General features: G+C 38.3%; 1 protein-coding gene across 1 annotated transcript in view; it reads left to right on the top strand.

Annotated features, from left to right (window-relative positions):
* Positions 1-3535: 3535 nt before the first annotated feature.
* LOC149785092 (myosin light chain kinase, smooth muscle-like) overlaps positions 3536-17485 on the top strand; it is a 112861-nt gene continuing 98911 nt past the window's right edge. Inside the window, exon 1 of the mRNA XM_089978838.1 lies at positions 3536-3844. Within this exon, the coding sequence (XP_089834964.1) occupies positions 3825-3844 (20 nt within the window). The 5' untranslated portion in view covers positions 3536-3824. The remainder of the gene's footprint in view (positions 3845-17485) is intronic.

Genomic DNA, 17485 nt, shown 5'->3' with positions numbered 1-17485 from the left:
CATCCCCCCAGGCTTTTATGTACTCACAGACTACTTTTAAATTTAGCCAATCAGGTGTAGGACTAACTAGTCCTTAACAACCTGACTGAAAGGCTTTAAGCATGAGTGGGAATTGTCTCACCACACACTCATTTTTCTGTCCGAGCGTGGTAAAGGAGGAAAAAGGTGCTCAGCAAGACAGCCATGGATGTTAAGTACTCACCAAAATGCTAGCCCGTACTTATTTCAAATCAAGTCGTGTCACCAAAAAAGACGACGTGTACGACATCAAAGGCATTGTCAAACGCAGAATGCCTCAGTGCTAACTGGCTAGGTCTGCATTTCTTGCTCCCGCTGCTGTTGCGTATATTTCTTCCCTCCACACCGAGTTCTGGGCCTAATTCTTTAAATTTCGTTGTACCCGAACTTACATTATCCATATTATCACCAACAAAAAAAACAAAAAACGCACAGACCTAAAAGAAACACTCACTCACTTTTTACAGAACATTACTATTTTTAAAATTTTGATAAGCGACGGAAACGAACAACTTAGAGTCACACTTTCTAACCAAGATAAAGAAATCATGTGCTGATAGACTCACTTCTGTATTTTTTCTTCTAACTGACTAACATATCATAGGCAATGGAATGTTATTTCTTTTCGAGAGTATGGGGTAGCCCTGAAATTTTTTTTGGGAACTTGAAGCGATCGCCATATGCTATCGATTGATAAATCGAGGAAGCTGACCAATGTTACGACTGTATGTCTTAAACAATGCAACAGAAGGGAAGTGAATCCAATAATTTTAGTAAAATTCAACAAACAATGTATTTCCCTAAAATCTAGAAATAAAGTGTTAATCCAGTCAATGAACACTTTAGTAACTCCAGTGAAAGGTTTAAATACTTCTTCTAAAAGAATATCTGAACACAACTACAAAACTCTGGTCTTAGATTCCCAAAGACTAAAATGAAACAGGAATGAAGACTTTGTTTACAAAACGTCAATTATATACAAACTGTCACCTGACCTATGACGTAACATAATGTTTTTTAAACTGACCATTTCTAATGGTAAAATCAATGTCTGATCTTGAACTTAAATTCCAGTAAACAAATTTGTTACTTCTTAGAATCATGACAAAAGTCAGGTACACATTATAAATTAAGTACAAATAACACCAATGATATATTGTCTCTTGTTGTTGATTCCAATACCAATTTAAAGGTTCTCATTCATGTTTCTGTGCAGCTTTTATCTGTCCCTCGCTATAAATGAAAGCATTCACAGACAAAACATTGGCACTTTGAAGTTAATCATCATCATTATCATCATCATCATCATCATCATCATCACCAATGAGCGATCTGAAACTTCATTAACAAATTTTTTTAAAGCATACTTTTAAATTTTAATATTAATAAATGGATTGTAATAAATCTTCCCTTGAACACTTTTTATTAACTATCATGTAGGTTCCTGAAAATGATTATATTAACCGTCCAACAACTGTCATATGAATCTTGATGTGTGTGTGTGACTTTATTTAAACCTTCAGTGCGAAATGTTTATGTTGAGACATGTTACGCACAGTTCAGAAAATACCGACAAATAAAGGAATAATACTCATGAAATTTAATTTGTATGGGCCCTTGTTTTCTGGCGAAACTTAAAGCCCAACTTCATGGCTGTTTTGCGATTATTCGTGATATACAACCTTATAGAGAGTGTCATTGTAAAAGACATAGGTTTCCAAAGTACAAAAGTGTGATGGAAAAGTTGCTGTTATGATCGTAGGAAATATGTTTAACTCGTGGTGGTTTGCACGTACTTGTTGTTGCCATATTGCCAGTGAAGGGTAGCTATCATGTGGCCTAACAATTTGTCTAAACACTGAAAAAAAAAGAAGAAATTAATGGTTACAACAAGAAAATTTTATTTTCTGTATTAAAAAAAAAATCACCATTCTGCGCAAAGAGTGCTAGACTACCCATTAAGCACACTAAACCTATGCTTAGGGCACCAGCCCAACAGTGGCACCAGAACAAAAATTCGAATTAACTGTTGATCATAAAATTAAATGAATTATATATGACCATTTCGATCTACGTGTTTGAGTATTTTTTATTTGGAATGATGTTCACACTGGTATTTTCCCACCTTTTTTAGCTGTTAATATTTTTTTAAAGTTTCACATTTCGTAGAGGGGAGTGCATCTCAGCTAGTTGGTAACATTTGCATAGGGCTAGTGTTTTTTTTATCGACAATGGAGGGTACCCGGATGATGTTCAACAAGCAGAGAGTACGTGTAATTGAAGTCCAAATTAATTTGGGGACATCGGGGGAGGCATAAGGCCCGGGCCTCAGACTATAAACGGCTTCGATTTTTATATAATAATAATAATAATAATAATAATAATAATAATAATAAATATACTTTGTTGTGTACTTAGTTTCTTTTAAGTCTTTATATACTAAATTGCTTGTTTTGGCATTCGATTCATTTCCAAACTGCAATTTAACCAGGGCCTAAGCGCCTCAAATTCTCGAAGTAATCCGGTATTCCCTCAACCTCTGAAGAGGCCTGGTCAAAGATGCCATTGTTGGTATAGCATGCGCTCTCTGATCGATGAATTCTAGCTTTCTGACTGTTCACTGCGCATGATCAATACGTACATTGCAGGTAGTGCTTCCTCGCGTGCTGAATCCCAATACTAGAGTATCGTGATCTTACGCTACCTCGTACCAATCTGGGAAAACTGCAGGCAATCCTATCCCCTCCTCATCTAGAACGGCTCTGCTCCACGGTATTTTAATCTCAGACAGCTATTTGCAGACTGTGGGATGTGGGTAATGTGAGTTGGACGTGGGCCCACTGATAATTGATTGACTGAGTTCTTAATTAAAATCGTGTGGGGCAATTCGACTACGTACGACTATTGAACAAATGTGCACACACCGCACTATATAATTATTTGTTTGGTTTCAAAATATCCTCTGTTGCCCTCCTATGAATGAAGATATCTGACTTTACTGAAGACACCCTGATATTAAATTTCTCTGTCTTAAGCACATCTGGTAGCGGAATATGCGTCTCCTACGTTAGACTAAACCTTTCGTTTCTCGGTAATGATTTGTCCCGTAGTAGATTCATTAATCTGCAAGTGATTATTAGATTTCTAATCATAGTCACATTCAATCTCTGCAACAGGATGTAAATGTGAAATAAATTCAAAAAAGATATTGTTAATGTGTAAAGGGCTCGCAAATATTATCAAAGTTTAAGTCTGAAATATTTTTTCTTTATAAATCTATAAATAATTGATCTGAATTAAGCAAGTTAGTCACCTGCCTTTTCTGAAAGATCATCACTAGTTTATAAGGCATATGCTAAATACCGTAAATAGCTATTTCATTATTATATGAATAAACAGATATGCATGCTCTTGCTGTTTGCACTAACTACTAGACTAGAGCGCAGCCTGTATACAAAGGAGCCTTTATAGCAATATGTTAAGGGAGGCTGGGAGATGAGTGTACTATAAAAATTCTATAGGCATGTTTTAGATTGCATCACATTTCTTGAATTTGTTGATTTTTATCAAAGTGACTTGTACAACACTGGAAAAAATCAGAAAAAGTTAAATCACATATTGACCCCACAACAAACAACTCAAGATTGCGACCTATCAGTGGATAGCAAACAGACTACACGTTGGAAGCATAATACGCTGGTGAAACACGTGTTCATCATCTCCTACGATGTTTACGTGTTGACATGCGCGTTGATTAATTTATTATCGCAACTTGAATCTTGACCTCCGTTCCTACTGCCGAGAAAATGTTATTGCGGATAAAGAGGTATGTAGACTTATGGACGGACAATGATGACTTGATATATAACTGTTTTATCGGCTATTTTTATTTTTTGTTTCTTATGTCTTATGTATGTCTAATTTAACATTTAGATTACTAGTTTGAGAACAGAGTTGAAAAATAACACGCATGTCTATTGTCATTAATTAGCGACTTTTTGAAGACTTGAAGATGGCACTATCATGTATGTTTTTTACTTTCTCATACGTTTAATTTTCCAGTTCATTTCAGACCTCGTTAATGTTATCAACCAATACAAAGGTCATTATTATTATTATTAGTAGTAGTAGTAGTAGTAGTGGTTGCTGTTGTTGTTATAGCAGTGTTATTATTATTATTAGTTGCAGTAGTAGTAGCGGTGGTAGTAGTAGTAGTAGCAGCAGTTGCAGTTTATTGTTCTTCTTGTTGCTGTTTGTGATGGTCACATTATGATAATTACTACTAGTGCTGCTGCTACTACTACTACTACTACTACTTTTCCTAAGTGAATATTGCTGCTGATTCCCATTTCCCCAGTTCTCTTCCAATCTGGTTTTTCTTTCAAGAAAGATAGATCAAGTTGCATGTGCATGCACTGACAGTCTGATTTTCCTTCAGGATAGACAGTTAAGACTGCATGTGCTGACTATGGTTTTTCTGGGTTTTTCGTTCATAATAGATAGTTAAGACTGCATGTACAGACTATGGGGGTTTCCTTCAGAAAATATCGTAAAGACTGCACGTGCTGACCATGTTTTTGTGTGTTCAGAAAAGACAGAAATATATGCATATATCCATTATTTACTCGTTTCGAGCAAATATCCTCCATTTAACCGATGATTATCAGCTTCGATTTCGAACTTTAATATTTATACTGTTTTAACGTAACCTTATTTATTTGTTAAATTAGTCATTGTTGGTTTTTTTTACATATGCGAATAAATGAATATTTCTGAATTATTATTATTATTATTATTATTATTGCTCTTAAAGTAAATAACAGTAAAAAGTGAAAAGCAACAAGATTTGTAAAATTCAATAAATAATTTATTTCCTTAGAATACAACGTGAAAATGAAAAAAGAACTTACGGTATTGCGAATTAAATCCCAAAATAATCATAGAATTACAGACACAAGTCCTAATAATTTCAAGTTCTGAATAAACTTTAGTAGAAATCCAAATTAAGTCCAATGCTGAAGTGTTGATGTGGCTGTTATGACCTGTATAGTGATGATGTGTCAACAGTCTTTATTTGAAACATAGTAATATAATTCAAGGTTTGAATTCACTATAAATCCAAGTGAATGTCTCTTTCCAATAATATTATATTTTTTTATGAGTACTCTTTATTTCCAGAGAAAATTCACTTGAATCGAACAATTGGAAGAAACAAAGTCCAACCCAAATGAGTAGTGAACACAACAAGAATACAACTTGACTCTGCTAGATCTTAAGCAAGAATGAATAATCTTTCCAGTGACAAGATTATATAGTCCTACTTGACCTCAGGTCACAATAAACATTTTCTATAAAACAAATTACCTAATGGAAAATAACCTTCTAGAAAGTTCTTAATGTTTTCAAAATAAAATGTGAATTATTATTAGAAAGTATGTTACTTAAATTAAAATATATAACCTGGATAATGTCGGGTCCACGGGTGAATTGTAGGGGAATCCCAATAATCTAGACACATACCAAACAAAAAACATATTTACTTCTATTAATAATAATCCTGATATTAAACCCATACACATAGAGACTTTTTCAGCTATGTATTATTTGTTTACATAATAAAATAATTTTAAAAAAAAAAAAACAATAATTCAGGTCAAGTATGAAATAAACTTGATTTTGTACAAGGTTAAGTCCAACATACAATGTCACATTACAATAGCACATAATGAAATTTAAAAAAAAAACAACTAAAAATGCAAATTAAATATACCAAACAATTATTATTATTATTATTATTATTATTATTATTATTATTTTGTTGATGTTGTTGCTGCTGCTGCTGGTATCTGTACAGGTGAGGACTAAACGTAACACCCTTGCAAACTCCTTTATCACTGCAAAGTGCACAATATTGTACCGTGTAGTTTATACTGAAGTGCATTGCAGTTCACTGTTTAGTTTCATCTCTTAATTAGATCAATGCGTGTGCTTCTGTCTAGTTACGAACCGTTTTAGACTTGCACCAAATTCCATTCAAATGTATTTGCTTAAAGTGCAATTTCAATAAAATACATGTACCCGTATTGAACCTTGAATGCTTCGGCAATAATAAAATGATGTTGACATAATATATAATTACTGTCAAACTTTTGTGTGTGTGTGTGTGTGTGTGTGTGTGTGCTGAATTTTTAACGTAGCTTTAACATTTTTTGTTCATATCGCTACGATGCCTGCAGTTTATAGTGATGTCTAGCACCGGGGATCATGCCGCAGACACGCAACATCATGTCCAACCCAGTCACAGTATCCTGACACCAGGCCGACTAGTCCTAACACTAACCTATGGAACGCTAGAGCTGTCTTAAGATGAGAACATTTATTATATGTTGTGCTTTTGTACTTATATGATGTGCAAACTTCATTATATGCTGTACATTTGTACTAATATAATGTGCAAACTTCATTATATGCTGTGCATTTGTACTTATATGATGTGCAAACTCCATTATATGCTGTGCATTTGTACTTATATGATGTGCAAACTTCATTATATGCTGTGCATTTGTACTTATATGATGTGCAAACTTCATTATATGCTGTGCATTTGTACTTATATGATGTGCAAACTTCTTTATATGATGTGCTTTTGTACTTATATGATGTGCAAACTTCATTATATGCTGTGCATTTGTACTTATATGATGTGCAAACTTCATTATATGCTGTGCAAACTTCATTATATGCTGTGCTTTCTTCCTTATATGATGTGCAAACTTCTTTATATGAAACTTCATTATAATGAGATGGCCGATAGCTTCCGCCAGAATACGACATCAAAGTAACATGAATCTGTCATCAACTTGTTATTAGCAAGTGTGAATTTCATTCATGTCAAAATTAATTGCTTTTAGACTCTATATTGTATCGTGCATAATAGATTGTAGGTGATATTTTGTACCAAAAGAAGATTAGCTGACTGTTATTGTGATGTGTTTGATTGACAGGCACTCCAAATGCATTTTCTGAATAGTGTTGTGATTTTTTTTATATACAAGAATACTTAGCTTCATATTGAAGACACGGAGTATGTAATATAATCAAGAATTCCAAGAGGAAGAAATGATAAGAATTCTATATTATTTGTATTCAGTATTTTGTAATATCACATATTCAGTGTATCACATACCTACACATACTAATGTGAGCCTCAGTTTGATATATATATATATATATATATATATATATATATATATATATATATATATATTGTAGAGATTACATAGCTTTATACCACAGTAATTTTTTTTTCTGTTTATAGTATCAGTTAAGTTTAATAACAGTTCAATAGCAATAAGTTCAATAACAATGCTCTCTTCAAAATCAATTTTGACAATTTGTTTTATTTACATATCATCAATAGGAAAATGAATATCAAGTTCGTTAATTGGATGGGGAGGTAACATTTAATATCACCGTGGTATATTATGTTACACATTTGTATTAGGGACTATAGTTCATGAATCAGGCAGCCAGTCACATCATGGTTATTGGTTTGGACGTTTTTTGTGGATTTATCACAAGTTGTCAGCACACGACAGGCTATACATGGCAGCTAGTATGGCAATCGTTTTAGACCACTAGGTCTCTCTTGTTCCCTGGTTTCGATGTCCCAGCCTTAAAGGAGACCATAAACCAATGGAAATATAGAATAATAATAAAAGTACTATAGCAGAAAACCTTATTCTGAAGTATCATCTGCGACCGTAATGCCAATATTTAAATATTGGCATATCTTCTAGGAGCTGAATTTCCGTGAACTCGTATGCAAAATTTCCGCGCCTATTCGGTTACTTTCGGGATGTGACGTCATAGAAGTGACTCCAGCAGCCCAAGTGGGAGTTGCCAGGGTAAAAGACAATACCGTTTTGCGTTGCTTACGGGTGTAATAGAACATAAAGAAAAGCCTGTTGACATATATAAAAAATTCTTTTCCGAAAGATAAAGGCATAATGAAAGAATGGGTATATTATTACAAACGAGTCGATTTCAAAGCAACACCATACAGCACTATGTGCTCGTTACATTTCTCAAAGGATTGTTACGAGAGGGATCATAAAAGATAGCAGCTCAAAGATACGCAAATGCTAGGCCTAGACTAAAAGTTGGCGCTGTTCCAGACATACCTTTGGACATTTTAAATCCTGGGAAAAGTGTTAAATGTGTGAGTTACGAAAATAGGCAGAAGGACGAGTAAGTGACCACAAAATGCAACAATCAATCCACATATCTTTCATCTAAAAACAGCAGTGCTAAAAACAAATCTGATAGCCCGACACCCTGGGCCCCTTCTGGTTTTAGTTCCGGCCCATCCTGTATTCAAAGTGAGGTGCCCGTCAGGCTTGTCGAAACAAAAATTGTTTGTCCGAGGAAACTTTGATTGCGCTGGTGAAATGAGTAAATGTATTTTCAAGATGTTGACATACATGCCTCAACACGGCACAATCTAAATCAAATCACCACTGTCCTAGGTGAAATTTAGATTTGATTTTAATCAAATGGAAGCTTTGCTAAAAATATCATTCTAAACCTGTCGTGCTTCGAGAAAACACAGTTTTCAGTAATCTTATAAAAATTTAAAATTTAAAAAAAAAAATGCATTGTATACATGTAGTATGCATAAACGGTAATCTGTAATAATTGGAACTGATATAAAACTAATCCTTGGGTAGTTTAAAAAGCAGCGATTTAAAAAAAAAAGAGGTCAAAGTTTCACATTAACTGTCTGACAATAGAACGGGGGGGGGGGCTATTGACCCACCCTTTGCCCCAATGTGCGACCGCCCATTTGACGTGCCTTTTCTCCCTGTGATATGCCTTATTATTCCCTCATGACAAGCCCCTTTTGCACATTCGGTCAGTTCTGGCTAAATTGCAAAAGAGCTAAAGTTTTGATTTAAGTACGCAAACGATAAAGCCGGTGTGACTAATGAACATAATCCTTATCTTTGCATTGATCTTGTGAAAAGGACTGCACTTCGGACATATTTCAAAGAAACCATGTTCGACAGTGTGTTTATGCATAAGCACCAGCAATTGATTACCAAATAAACGATGCCTATTTTGTTTGTTACTTACGATGCCATGGACTTCATTTTAACAGTTCAAATCTGCAGTCACAAGTTACCCTACTTGTGGCAAGTGTTTTTCTCACGTTTTATGCCCCACCTTATTTCCTTAGGTTTAAGTCTTAATGCATGTAACACTGTTTGCTGAATAAAATATTTGTTCAGAATTAGTTCTTTAGGGCCACATATACTGCATGGTATATTTTGTTTTATTTCTTGTAATTTAATCATGATAATTAAACTTTTCATATACGGCAGAGGAATGTCGGGTGTTAACTGGCCGAGTTTCTTTGGCGGAAATGGAGATGCGATTTTGTTTGCAGAGAAAATTTCAAAGTGATCATTAATTTAAGCTAAATGGTGACAATTTTATTCTTTTAATTTTTTTTAAATACTATAGTACTGTTGTAGTTGTTTAAAAAATCTGAAATTTACTTGAATATTGTTTGATCTTCACGCTCTATTTACTGAAGAAGAAAAAAAGAAGAAGAAAAAACTTGTATGATATTAATTATTTCGTCCAGTGCCGGTTTAGACGTGTGTGCGTGTGATTTGAATTTTTAACGTAGCTTTAACAATTTTTCAGTCATATCGCTACGATGTCTGCAGGGTGGCAGTTTAGACTGTGGATTGCATACGTTATATTTAAAAATGGTTTGGGGTTGGGGTTTTTTCTTCTGACAAATGAACATTGACAGACATACTGTAATAATTGGGACTTCGCTGCGCAAAATTGAGAGATATTACGAGATCGGGAGGTAGATGAGGAAATACCCCAAAATCGGGAGGTTTTTCTCCCGGCTTGAGAGTTGACAGGTATGAACTGCCCGGGCTTGTGGAATTTCATTCAGGACTTTAGTTTATTTAAGTCACCAGCCCGGGGCCTGTGCCTAACAAATTTATTTTAGCACTTACCAGTACAGTACATAAAATATTATATCAGAGTGCAGATTCAACTTTTGAATGTGCAACCCAAATGTGGTCTCCTGTCTGCCTCGCTCGCCAATGTTTATGTTTGTATTCGAGGACTAGCTAGTATTGCGTCACGGTACCACGTGATCTGTCGTCTCATCAAAACTCGGAAAAACTCGGCAATTTACGGAATCGTGGTATCTTCCACGCAATATAATCACTACCCGCTTACGATATTTAATTTATAAACATTGCATTCGAATTAAAATCTGTAGAGAATTACATACGTAACAGGAAAATTTTGATTTCTAGTCTCCTTTAAGTACTGGATGTTTGTAAATTTGTAGTGGTATAATCATTTAAAGTTTCTTTATCGTCAACAATTAAGTACAATGTTTCTTGGTATTTCTGATATCCAGGGAGTGATATGAATAGGTAAGAATTTTAGAGTTTAGAATATAATTGTTTTGCCTTACTGAGTGAAGAGAGATGTGTTAAGATATAGGCAAGTCCACAAATGTAATATTTGTATAATCATAAATGGGGTAAGAGCGAGAGGGAATTCTATCAAATCAGAAATACTACTATTTTTATTTGCATTACAGAAGGAAATAATGTTTCAAACAAAATTTATTTTAACAGCATACTTTTTTTTTTACTTGTCATGCGTACACACAAATCATTATATATCATACACACACACACACACACACACACACACAGAGGACCGGATTATCCATATTGCAAAATGGGCAACATGGCCAGGGCCCCCGAGGCTCAAGCTCAAAGGGCCCCGTATATTATCTGATTTGACAGGCAGTACCCCTGTGGCTCAAGGGGCCATGTATAGCATCGTCTGATTTCACAGGCAGTATAGTTAATATACTGTAACCATATATATGGACAGGCAGGATAGCTATGTGCCCCTATGTTGGCTGTGCCCAGGGCCCCCAAAGGCCTTAATCCGGGCCGGTAGTAGTAAATGGGGCCACCCTAGGGACAATGGGACTTAGCATTAAAAACACCCCTGGGCCACTCTAGGGACAATGGAAATTTAACATGGAGAAAAATCGTGGGTCACTCTAGGGACAATGGGAATTTAACATAGAGTTTGGGCTTGTCTAGGGACAAGGGGAATTGAACATGGGAATAGAGTTTGGGTTTGTCTAGGGACAAGGGGAATTGAATATGGGATTTTGTTTGTTTTTTTTAAAAAGTTTTTTTAAATTTAAATTTAAATTTAAATTTAAAAAAGGGTAGGCAATGGAAAGGCTATCTCTTTTCGAGAAATATGGCTGGCCCTGAAAAGGGCCTTTGGGTTTATGTTAATGTATCCATTAACATAAAGGGTACCGCATTCGTCTTCTTCTTGTCCTTAGGCTACGTTTCACTGTAGGACCGTAAATCAGGACTCTTTTCAGGCATCCTTGTCTTTCTACGTAGATCCTACGCATCCACAGACTGGTGTTTGTCCTGTGGACAACGGTCCACTTGGATCGGACATACATGGGTATGTCCGTCCGGAACATCATGGAAGACACAAGCGTAGAAGATTGCACATCGGTCCACATCTTGAAGCGACGAGAACAGGTGAATCAATGCACTGAACTGCGCTTATTTATAGGTAGAGGTAGGATTGAAACGGATTGAGTTCATTCTCCAATCCAAACACGCGTTACAAAATTCAGTCAGCCCGCATCCAATCCGAAGAGATTAGTCTGTGACGTCAGTTGGTCTATATAGATTCGCTAGCGCTTGTGTGCAGTCAATCTATGCGACAGTGATTCAACATGACGGAAATTCAGAAAACGATCCATTGGGGTGCACCAGCAGGGGAGACCGCCCAAGAGAACCCGGACTTACTTTCAGAAGAGGTACATTGGGATTTTGTGGATTTTCTTACCTCGCAAGAATTTGTTCCGGAACCTTCGTCATTACCGCAAGTGGAGAATTTTAGACAGAGACAGAAAGAAGAATTGGAGAAATTTATGCAACGACAAAAGGAAGCGGAACAAGCTTTTCTCCTACAGCAACAGCAACAGCAACAAGAAGAGGTAAGAAAAAAACAACAGCAACAACAGCAAGAAGAAGTAGCAGCAAAGAAACAAGAGGGTGAAAATCAAACGGCTACGGTACTGTTGGACATTTTAGCGGAGTTAAGAAGTCTGAAACAAATGTATCAGACTTCTTTATCACGACCGAAGAGAATACGACCTTCCCGAGCTAAGCACGCCAACCCAATCATCAGAAGTAGGCCTTGGCCGTGGCAAAGGCTTAAGGCAGTTAAAGTTGATTGGTTAAACTCACTCCTACACCATAAAGAAAAAAGGCCCTTTTCAGGGCCACCCACATTTCTCGAAAAGAAATACAATTTCAATTTGCCAATAACTCAAAAAAAAAAACAAAAAAAAAAAAACAAACCCACCCATTTTACCCTTATAGTACGTGTCTGTGTATGAGTGCGTGAGTGTAGCTTCTTATTTTAAAATCAAAACTCAAAGACACTTACCTTATATCATTCATGTATTCTTTTATCCATTTTTTACAATCCAATTCACAATTCACCACAGAACACTTTAAAAAGTTCGTACACTTCTTCTTTCTCATTATTTAGTCTCTCTGTTTTTTGAATTTCTTCACCGTTTTTTCCTCATTTTCTTCCCTTCTTCTTTTCTTCTCCTGTTTCTTTGCCTCTTTTAAATAGAATTGTCTTCTTTCTTCCTCTTCTTCCTCTGAAGAATCCCTCTCTTCTTTCGAAGAATCCCTCTCTTCTTCCGAAGAATCCCTCTCTTCTTCTGAAGAATCCTTCTTTTCTTCTGACTCCTCTTGTTTCTTTTTTGGGCAATCTGGAAACCAATGTCCTTTTTCTTTACAATAATCACAGGTATCTTGACTTTTGTCTTTTTTAGCCCCTGTTTTTTTTTTCTTTTTTGACGGTCAGGACACTCTGAAGACCAATGCCCTTTCTTCTGACAGATATAGCAAGTATCCTGACTTTTATCTCGAAAGGAAGGAGAGTAGTCCATAGGCTGGTCTGAAGAGAATTTTCTAATGACCCCTCGCAAAGCTCTGACGAAACGTTCCATCTGGGTAGTCTCTTCCATCGTTGTGCTCGGTTTGAGAGTGAAATGAATAGTGAAAGTACAAGACACACACCCTTTTATATACGCTGGTTTGTCATGACTATAAATTAGTCTATGGTGTTTAAACTTGAGTCATTTGACGTTTTGCACTCAAGATGAAACGATCCTATTCATTCGAGAAGAAAGAAGAAGAAGAAGAAAATAAGAGGCAGAAACGTGATCTATCGCCTCGTACCAGGGCTGAAATCTTGGCACAAATTCATGCCAGTGATTTTGAAGAGGACATGAGTGAACCAGAATCCGAACCCTCTAAACCAAGTTCACCACCCTTAGTCAACCCTGAAAAGTACTATTCCATTCGAGAGACGGAAAAGCGCTCCTCTAGAAAATTTAGAACCACGGCTTACACCTACACGGTGAAGTTTAAAGATTTCAAGGCCGACGTACCCTTGGAGAAAGCAGAAGGGTTTATCACCGAGATGTGGGATTCTTTGCTCACCTCACTCAAGCGACAATGTCAAGCCAAAGAAGACGATCGCTTGACACTATCCATAGATCACGACGGTTTGAAATCCCCTGTTTGGATCGAGTTTAGCAGACCCGCAGAACTAACCCCTTCCAAAGTCATGGACAAGATTCAACACGTACAACAATCTAATGACCAGTTTGACATCACCGATGATAAAGCCACACTGAAAACGGCTCACGTCTCTCTTCCTCAAGGGACAGGACTCAAAAAGATGTTATTGGTGGACGACCTTCGCAACACCAAAACAAGTCTCGTCCGAATTAACAACCCTCAAGACCAGATGTGCTTAGCCCGTGCCATCGTGGTGGGACGAACCTATGCCAACAAGAACGATACGGTAGAATGGAAAAGAACCTGGGAGAACATTCGAAAATCGAACCGAACCAAACAACGAAACGAAGCAGAACTCCTGTTGCAACAAGCTGGCCTGTCCAAAGACAACCTGTGGCATTCCTGAGATGCAAAAATTGCAAGATGCCCTAGCTCCACGCTACACCTTGAAAGTGCACCCTCAAGAAATGCGCGGACCTCTGTTGTTTCGAGGCCAAGACTTTAAGGACGGAAAATACATTCATGTTTATCATCACGATGACCATTTCGATACCATTACCAGTATCACCGGATTCCTGGGATACAGATATTACTGTGAGAAATGTGATTATGGTTATAATAATCGAGAACAACACAAGCATTGTGGATGGAAATGCCCAGGATGTTTGGCCTCTCCACCCTGTCTGAGCGAAGAACCAGTGCCTTGTTCGACTTGTCTGCGCACGTTTGTCAGCCCTACCTGTTACCAACAACATTTGAAAACACAAGGTTCACAGAAGAAATGTGCTTGTCAACTCCTGAGATTGTGCCCTACGTGTAGACAAGGCATACGTACCAACAGTACCAAGGCACACGTATGTCGAGGAAAGAAAAAATGTCACATTTGTCACCACATCGTGGACTTGGAACACGAATGCTATGTGCAAAAATACCAACCCCCACCAGAGAAAGAGGACGGTCACAAGAAGAAAGGCAATTTCATCTTTTTCGATTTCGAATGCATGCAAGAGACCGGCATTCACATTCCTAATTTCTGCGTGGCTCATCGAGCGTGCGAGAAGTGCATTCAAGAACCTATCTTCAGTCATTGCCCTCAATGCAGCAAGATTCCTGGAGGGCGTGAAAAAATCTTTCGAGGACCGAACACATTAGCCGATTTTGCCCAATGGGTCTTAGATCCCATCGACAAGACGTGGAGCCAAGAGGACATCGAACGTTACGGAGATTGTCATCGTCATGCCACAGTGATGGCTCACAATTTCTCCGGATACGATGGACAGTTTCTTCTCAGATACTATACGGAACAAGGCACCGAGCGTCCTAAAGTGACTTTGAACGGAGCCAAAATCATTTTCATGCAAGTGGGACATGTGCAGTTTAAAGATTCGATGAGTTACTTGGCCATGCCTTTGAGTCGAATGCCTAAAACGTTTGGAATGACAGAAATGGCTAAAGGGTACTTTCCTCACTTTTTCAATACGGAAGCCAATCAACATGCCGTTCTACCCCATTTACCTGAGGCTCACTATTACGACCCCGACAACATGCGTACCGAACAACGAGAAGCTTTCTACGCTTGGTACCAAGCTCACGCCTCGGACCCTTTCGACTTTCAGGAAGAAATGCTAAAGTATTGTCGTTCCGACGTGGACATTTTACGGCGTTGCTGTGGAAAATTTCGAGAACTGTTCATGGAACACGGAGGGGTCGATCCTTTGAAAGAAGCCTGCACCATTGCCAAAGCGTGTTCCTTAGTGTATCGACAACGATTCATGCCTGAAAACACCGTAGCTGTCATCAGTCCTCAAACGACCCACTTTGTCAAACGTCAATACTCGGTCAAAGCCCTACGTTGGTTACATTACTTGTGCGACAAGGAAGACAAGTGGATTCAGCATGCCCGCAACGGAGGGGGCGAAAAGACCATCGGAACGTATTCGGTCGATGGCTGGGACTTAGAAAACCCCAAGATCGTGTACGAGTTTAACGGTTGCTTATTTCACGGATGTCCCGTCTGTTACCCTGACCGTAGCACTAAAAATCAGTTTTTACAACGAACCATGGAAGACTTGTACCAGGACACTTGTCAGCGGCGCCTAAAGTTAGAACAGCAAGGATGCCAAGTGGTGGAAATGTGGGAACACGAGTACGATCACCGTATGAAAACCGATCCCGAGTTTAAACGCCTCGTGGAAAGTTACCAGTTCATGGACCCGCTGAACCCGAGGGATAGTTTGTACGGAGGAAGGACCAATGCCACCTGTTTGCTGTACCAAGCCGACGAAGAGAAAGGAGAAGAAATCAAATACTTGGATGTGTGTTCGCTGTATCCCTACGTGTGCAAATATTGTTGCTTTCCTGTAGGGCACCCGCGATTGCTGACGGAACACATCGACCTGAAAAACATTCGACAATACGAAGGCTTGATCAAGTGTAAAGTTTTGCCTCCCATGAACCTATACCATCCCGTCTTACCTCACCATTGTCAAGGCAAACTGATGTTTCCCTTGTGCCGTACTTGTGCCGAAACGTGCAACCAGGACCAACCTTGCCATCACAGCCAGGAAGAACGTGCCTTGGCGGGAACCTGGGTCAGCGTGGAATTGTTCAAAGCTCTGGACATGGGATACTAACTGTTAGAAGTGTACGAAATTTGCCACTTTCCCAAGACACAACAGTACCACAAGGGTGACCCTACTCAGAAAGACATTTTCGCCGACTACGTGGATGCCTTTTTGAAACTGAAACAAGAAGCCAGCGGCTATCCTTCCTGGTGTCACACTCCCCAAGACCAAATACAATTCAAAGAGAAATACTACGAACAAGAAGGCATCTCTTTAGACCACATCGAAAAAAACGAAGGCAGGCGACCGTTTGCCAGAACCTTCCCGCTACTTCCAGATGATTCACGACAAAACCAAATACATGAAACACGTGGACGTCGTTCGAGAGGATTTGATCTTGGTCAATTACGAAGAAGATCTGGACTTTGTACAAGACGACCCTTTTGGAAATGTCATCATTGCGGCTTACGTGACAGCTCATGCTCGCTTAAAATTGTACGAAGCTTTAGAACTGTTAGGGGATCGCGTCCTGTACTTTGACACGGACAGTTGCATTTACATCCATCACCCGAGTCAACAGCACCCTGACATCGAAGGAGACCGTTTAGGAGCCTGGACAGACGAGCATCCCGACGACAAGATTCTAAGTTTCGTCAGTGGCGGCCCCAAAAATTACGGCTACGAATACCGGGACGAACAAGGAGAAGTGCACACGACGTGCAAAGTGAAAGGACTGACTCTGAATCATCGTACCAGTCGTGTGGTCAACTTTGGGGTATTGAAAGAAGCCTTGCAATCGGGAGAGGATGGAAACTTTAAAGTGACCACCTATCAACCGAACAAGATTGTACGTTTACCCACTCGCCACATCGTCAGTCGACCCTTGGAAAAAGTCTATCAAATTGTATACCAGAAGCGAGTGCGACTTCCCAATCACTTTACGTTGCCGTACGGTCACGTCGGTATTGGTCTGTATATAAAAAGGAACATTAGGCAAGATCGATAGTTCATTGTTCATTGAAGTAACTTACCATGTCGTTGACGAAGAAGAAACCAGACTGGTTAGGAGTCAAATGTTGGACATCACCGAGACCAGGGTTTTGAGGCTTGGACAAAAGAGGTGGCCCAGTATGCACGAGAGTTATTCAAGGAAAAAAGTTACTTTTCAACCCGTGTTAGTGACGGTGCCAGAAGAACCCGTCA

Source organism: Sinohyriopsis cumingii, chromosome 13 (genome assembly GCF_028554795.1).
Source record: "Sinohyriopsis cumingii isolate HCF-2022 chromosome 13, ASM2855479v2, whole genome shotgun sequence".
Taxonomy (NCBI): domain Eukaryota; kingdom Metazoa; phylum Mollusca; class Bivalvia; order Unionida; family Unionidae; genus Sinohyriopsis; species Sinohyriopsis cumingii.
Note: the sequence above shows the minus strand (reverse complement) of the source record. Positions and strands in the feature narration are given on the sequence as shown.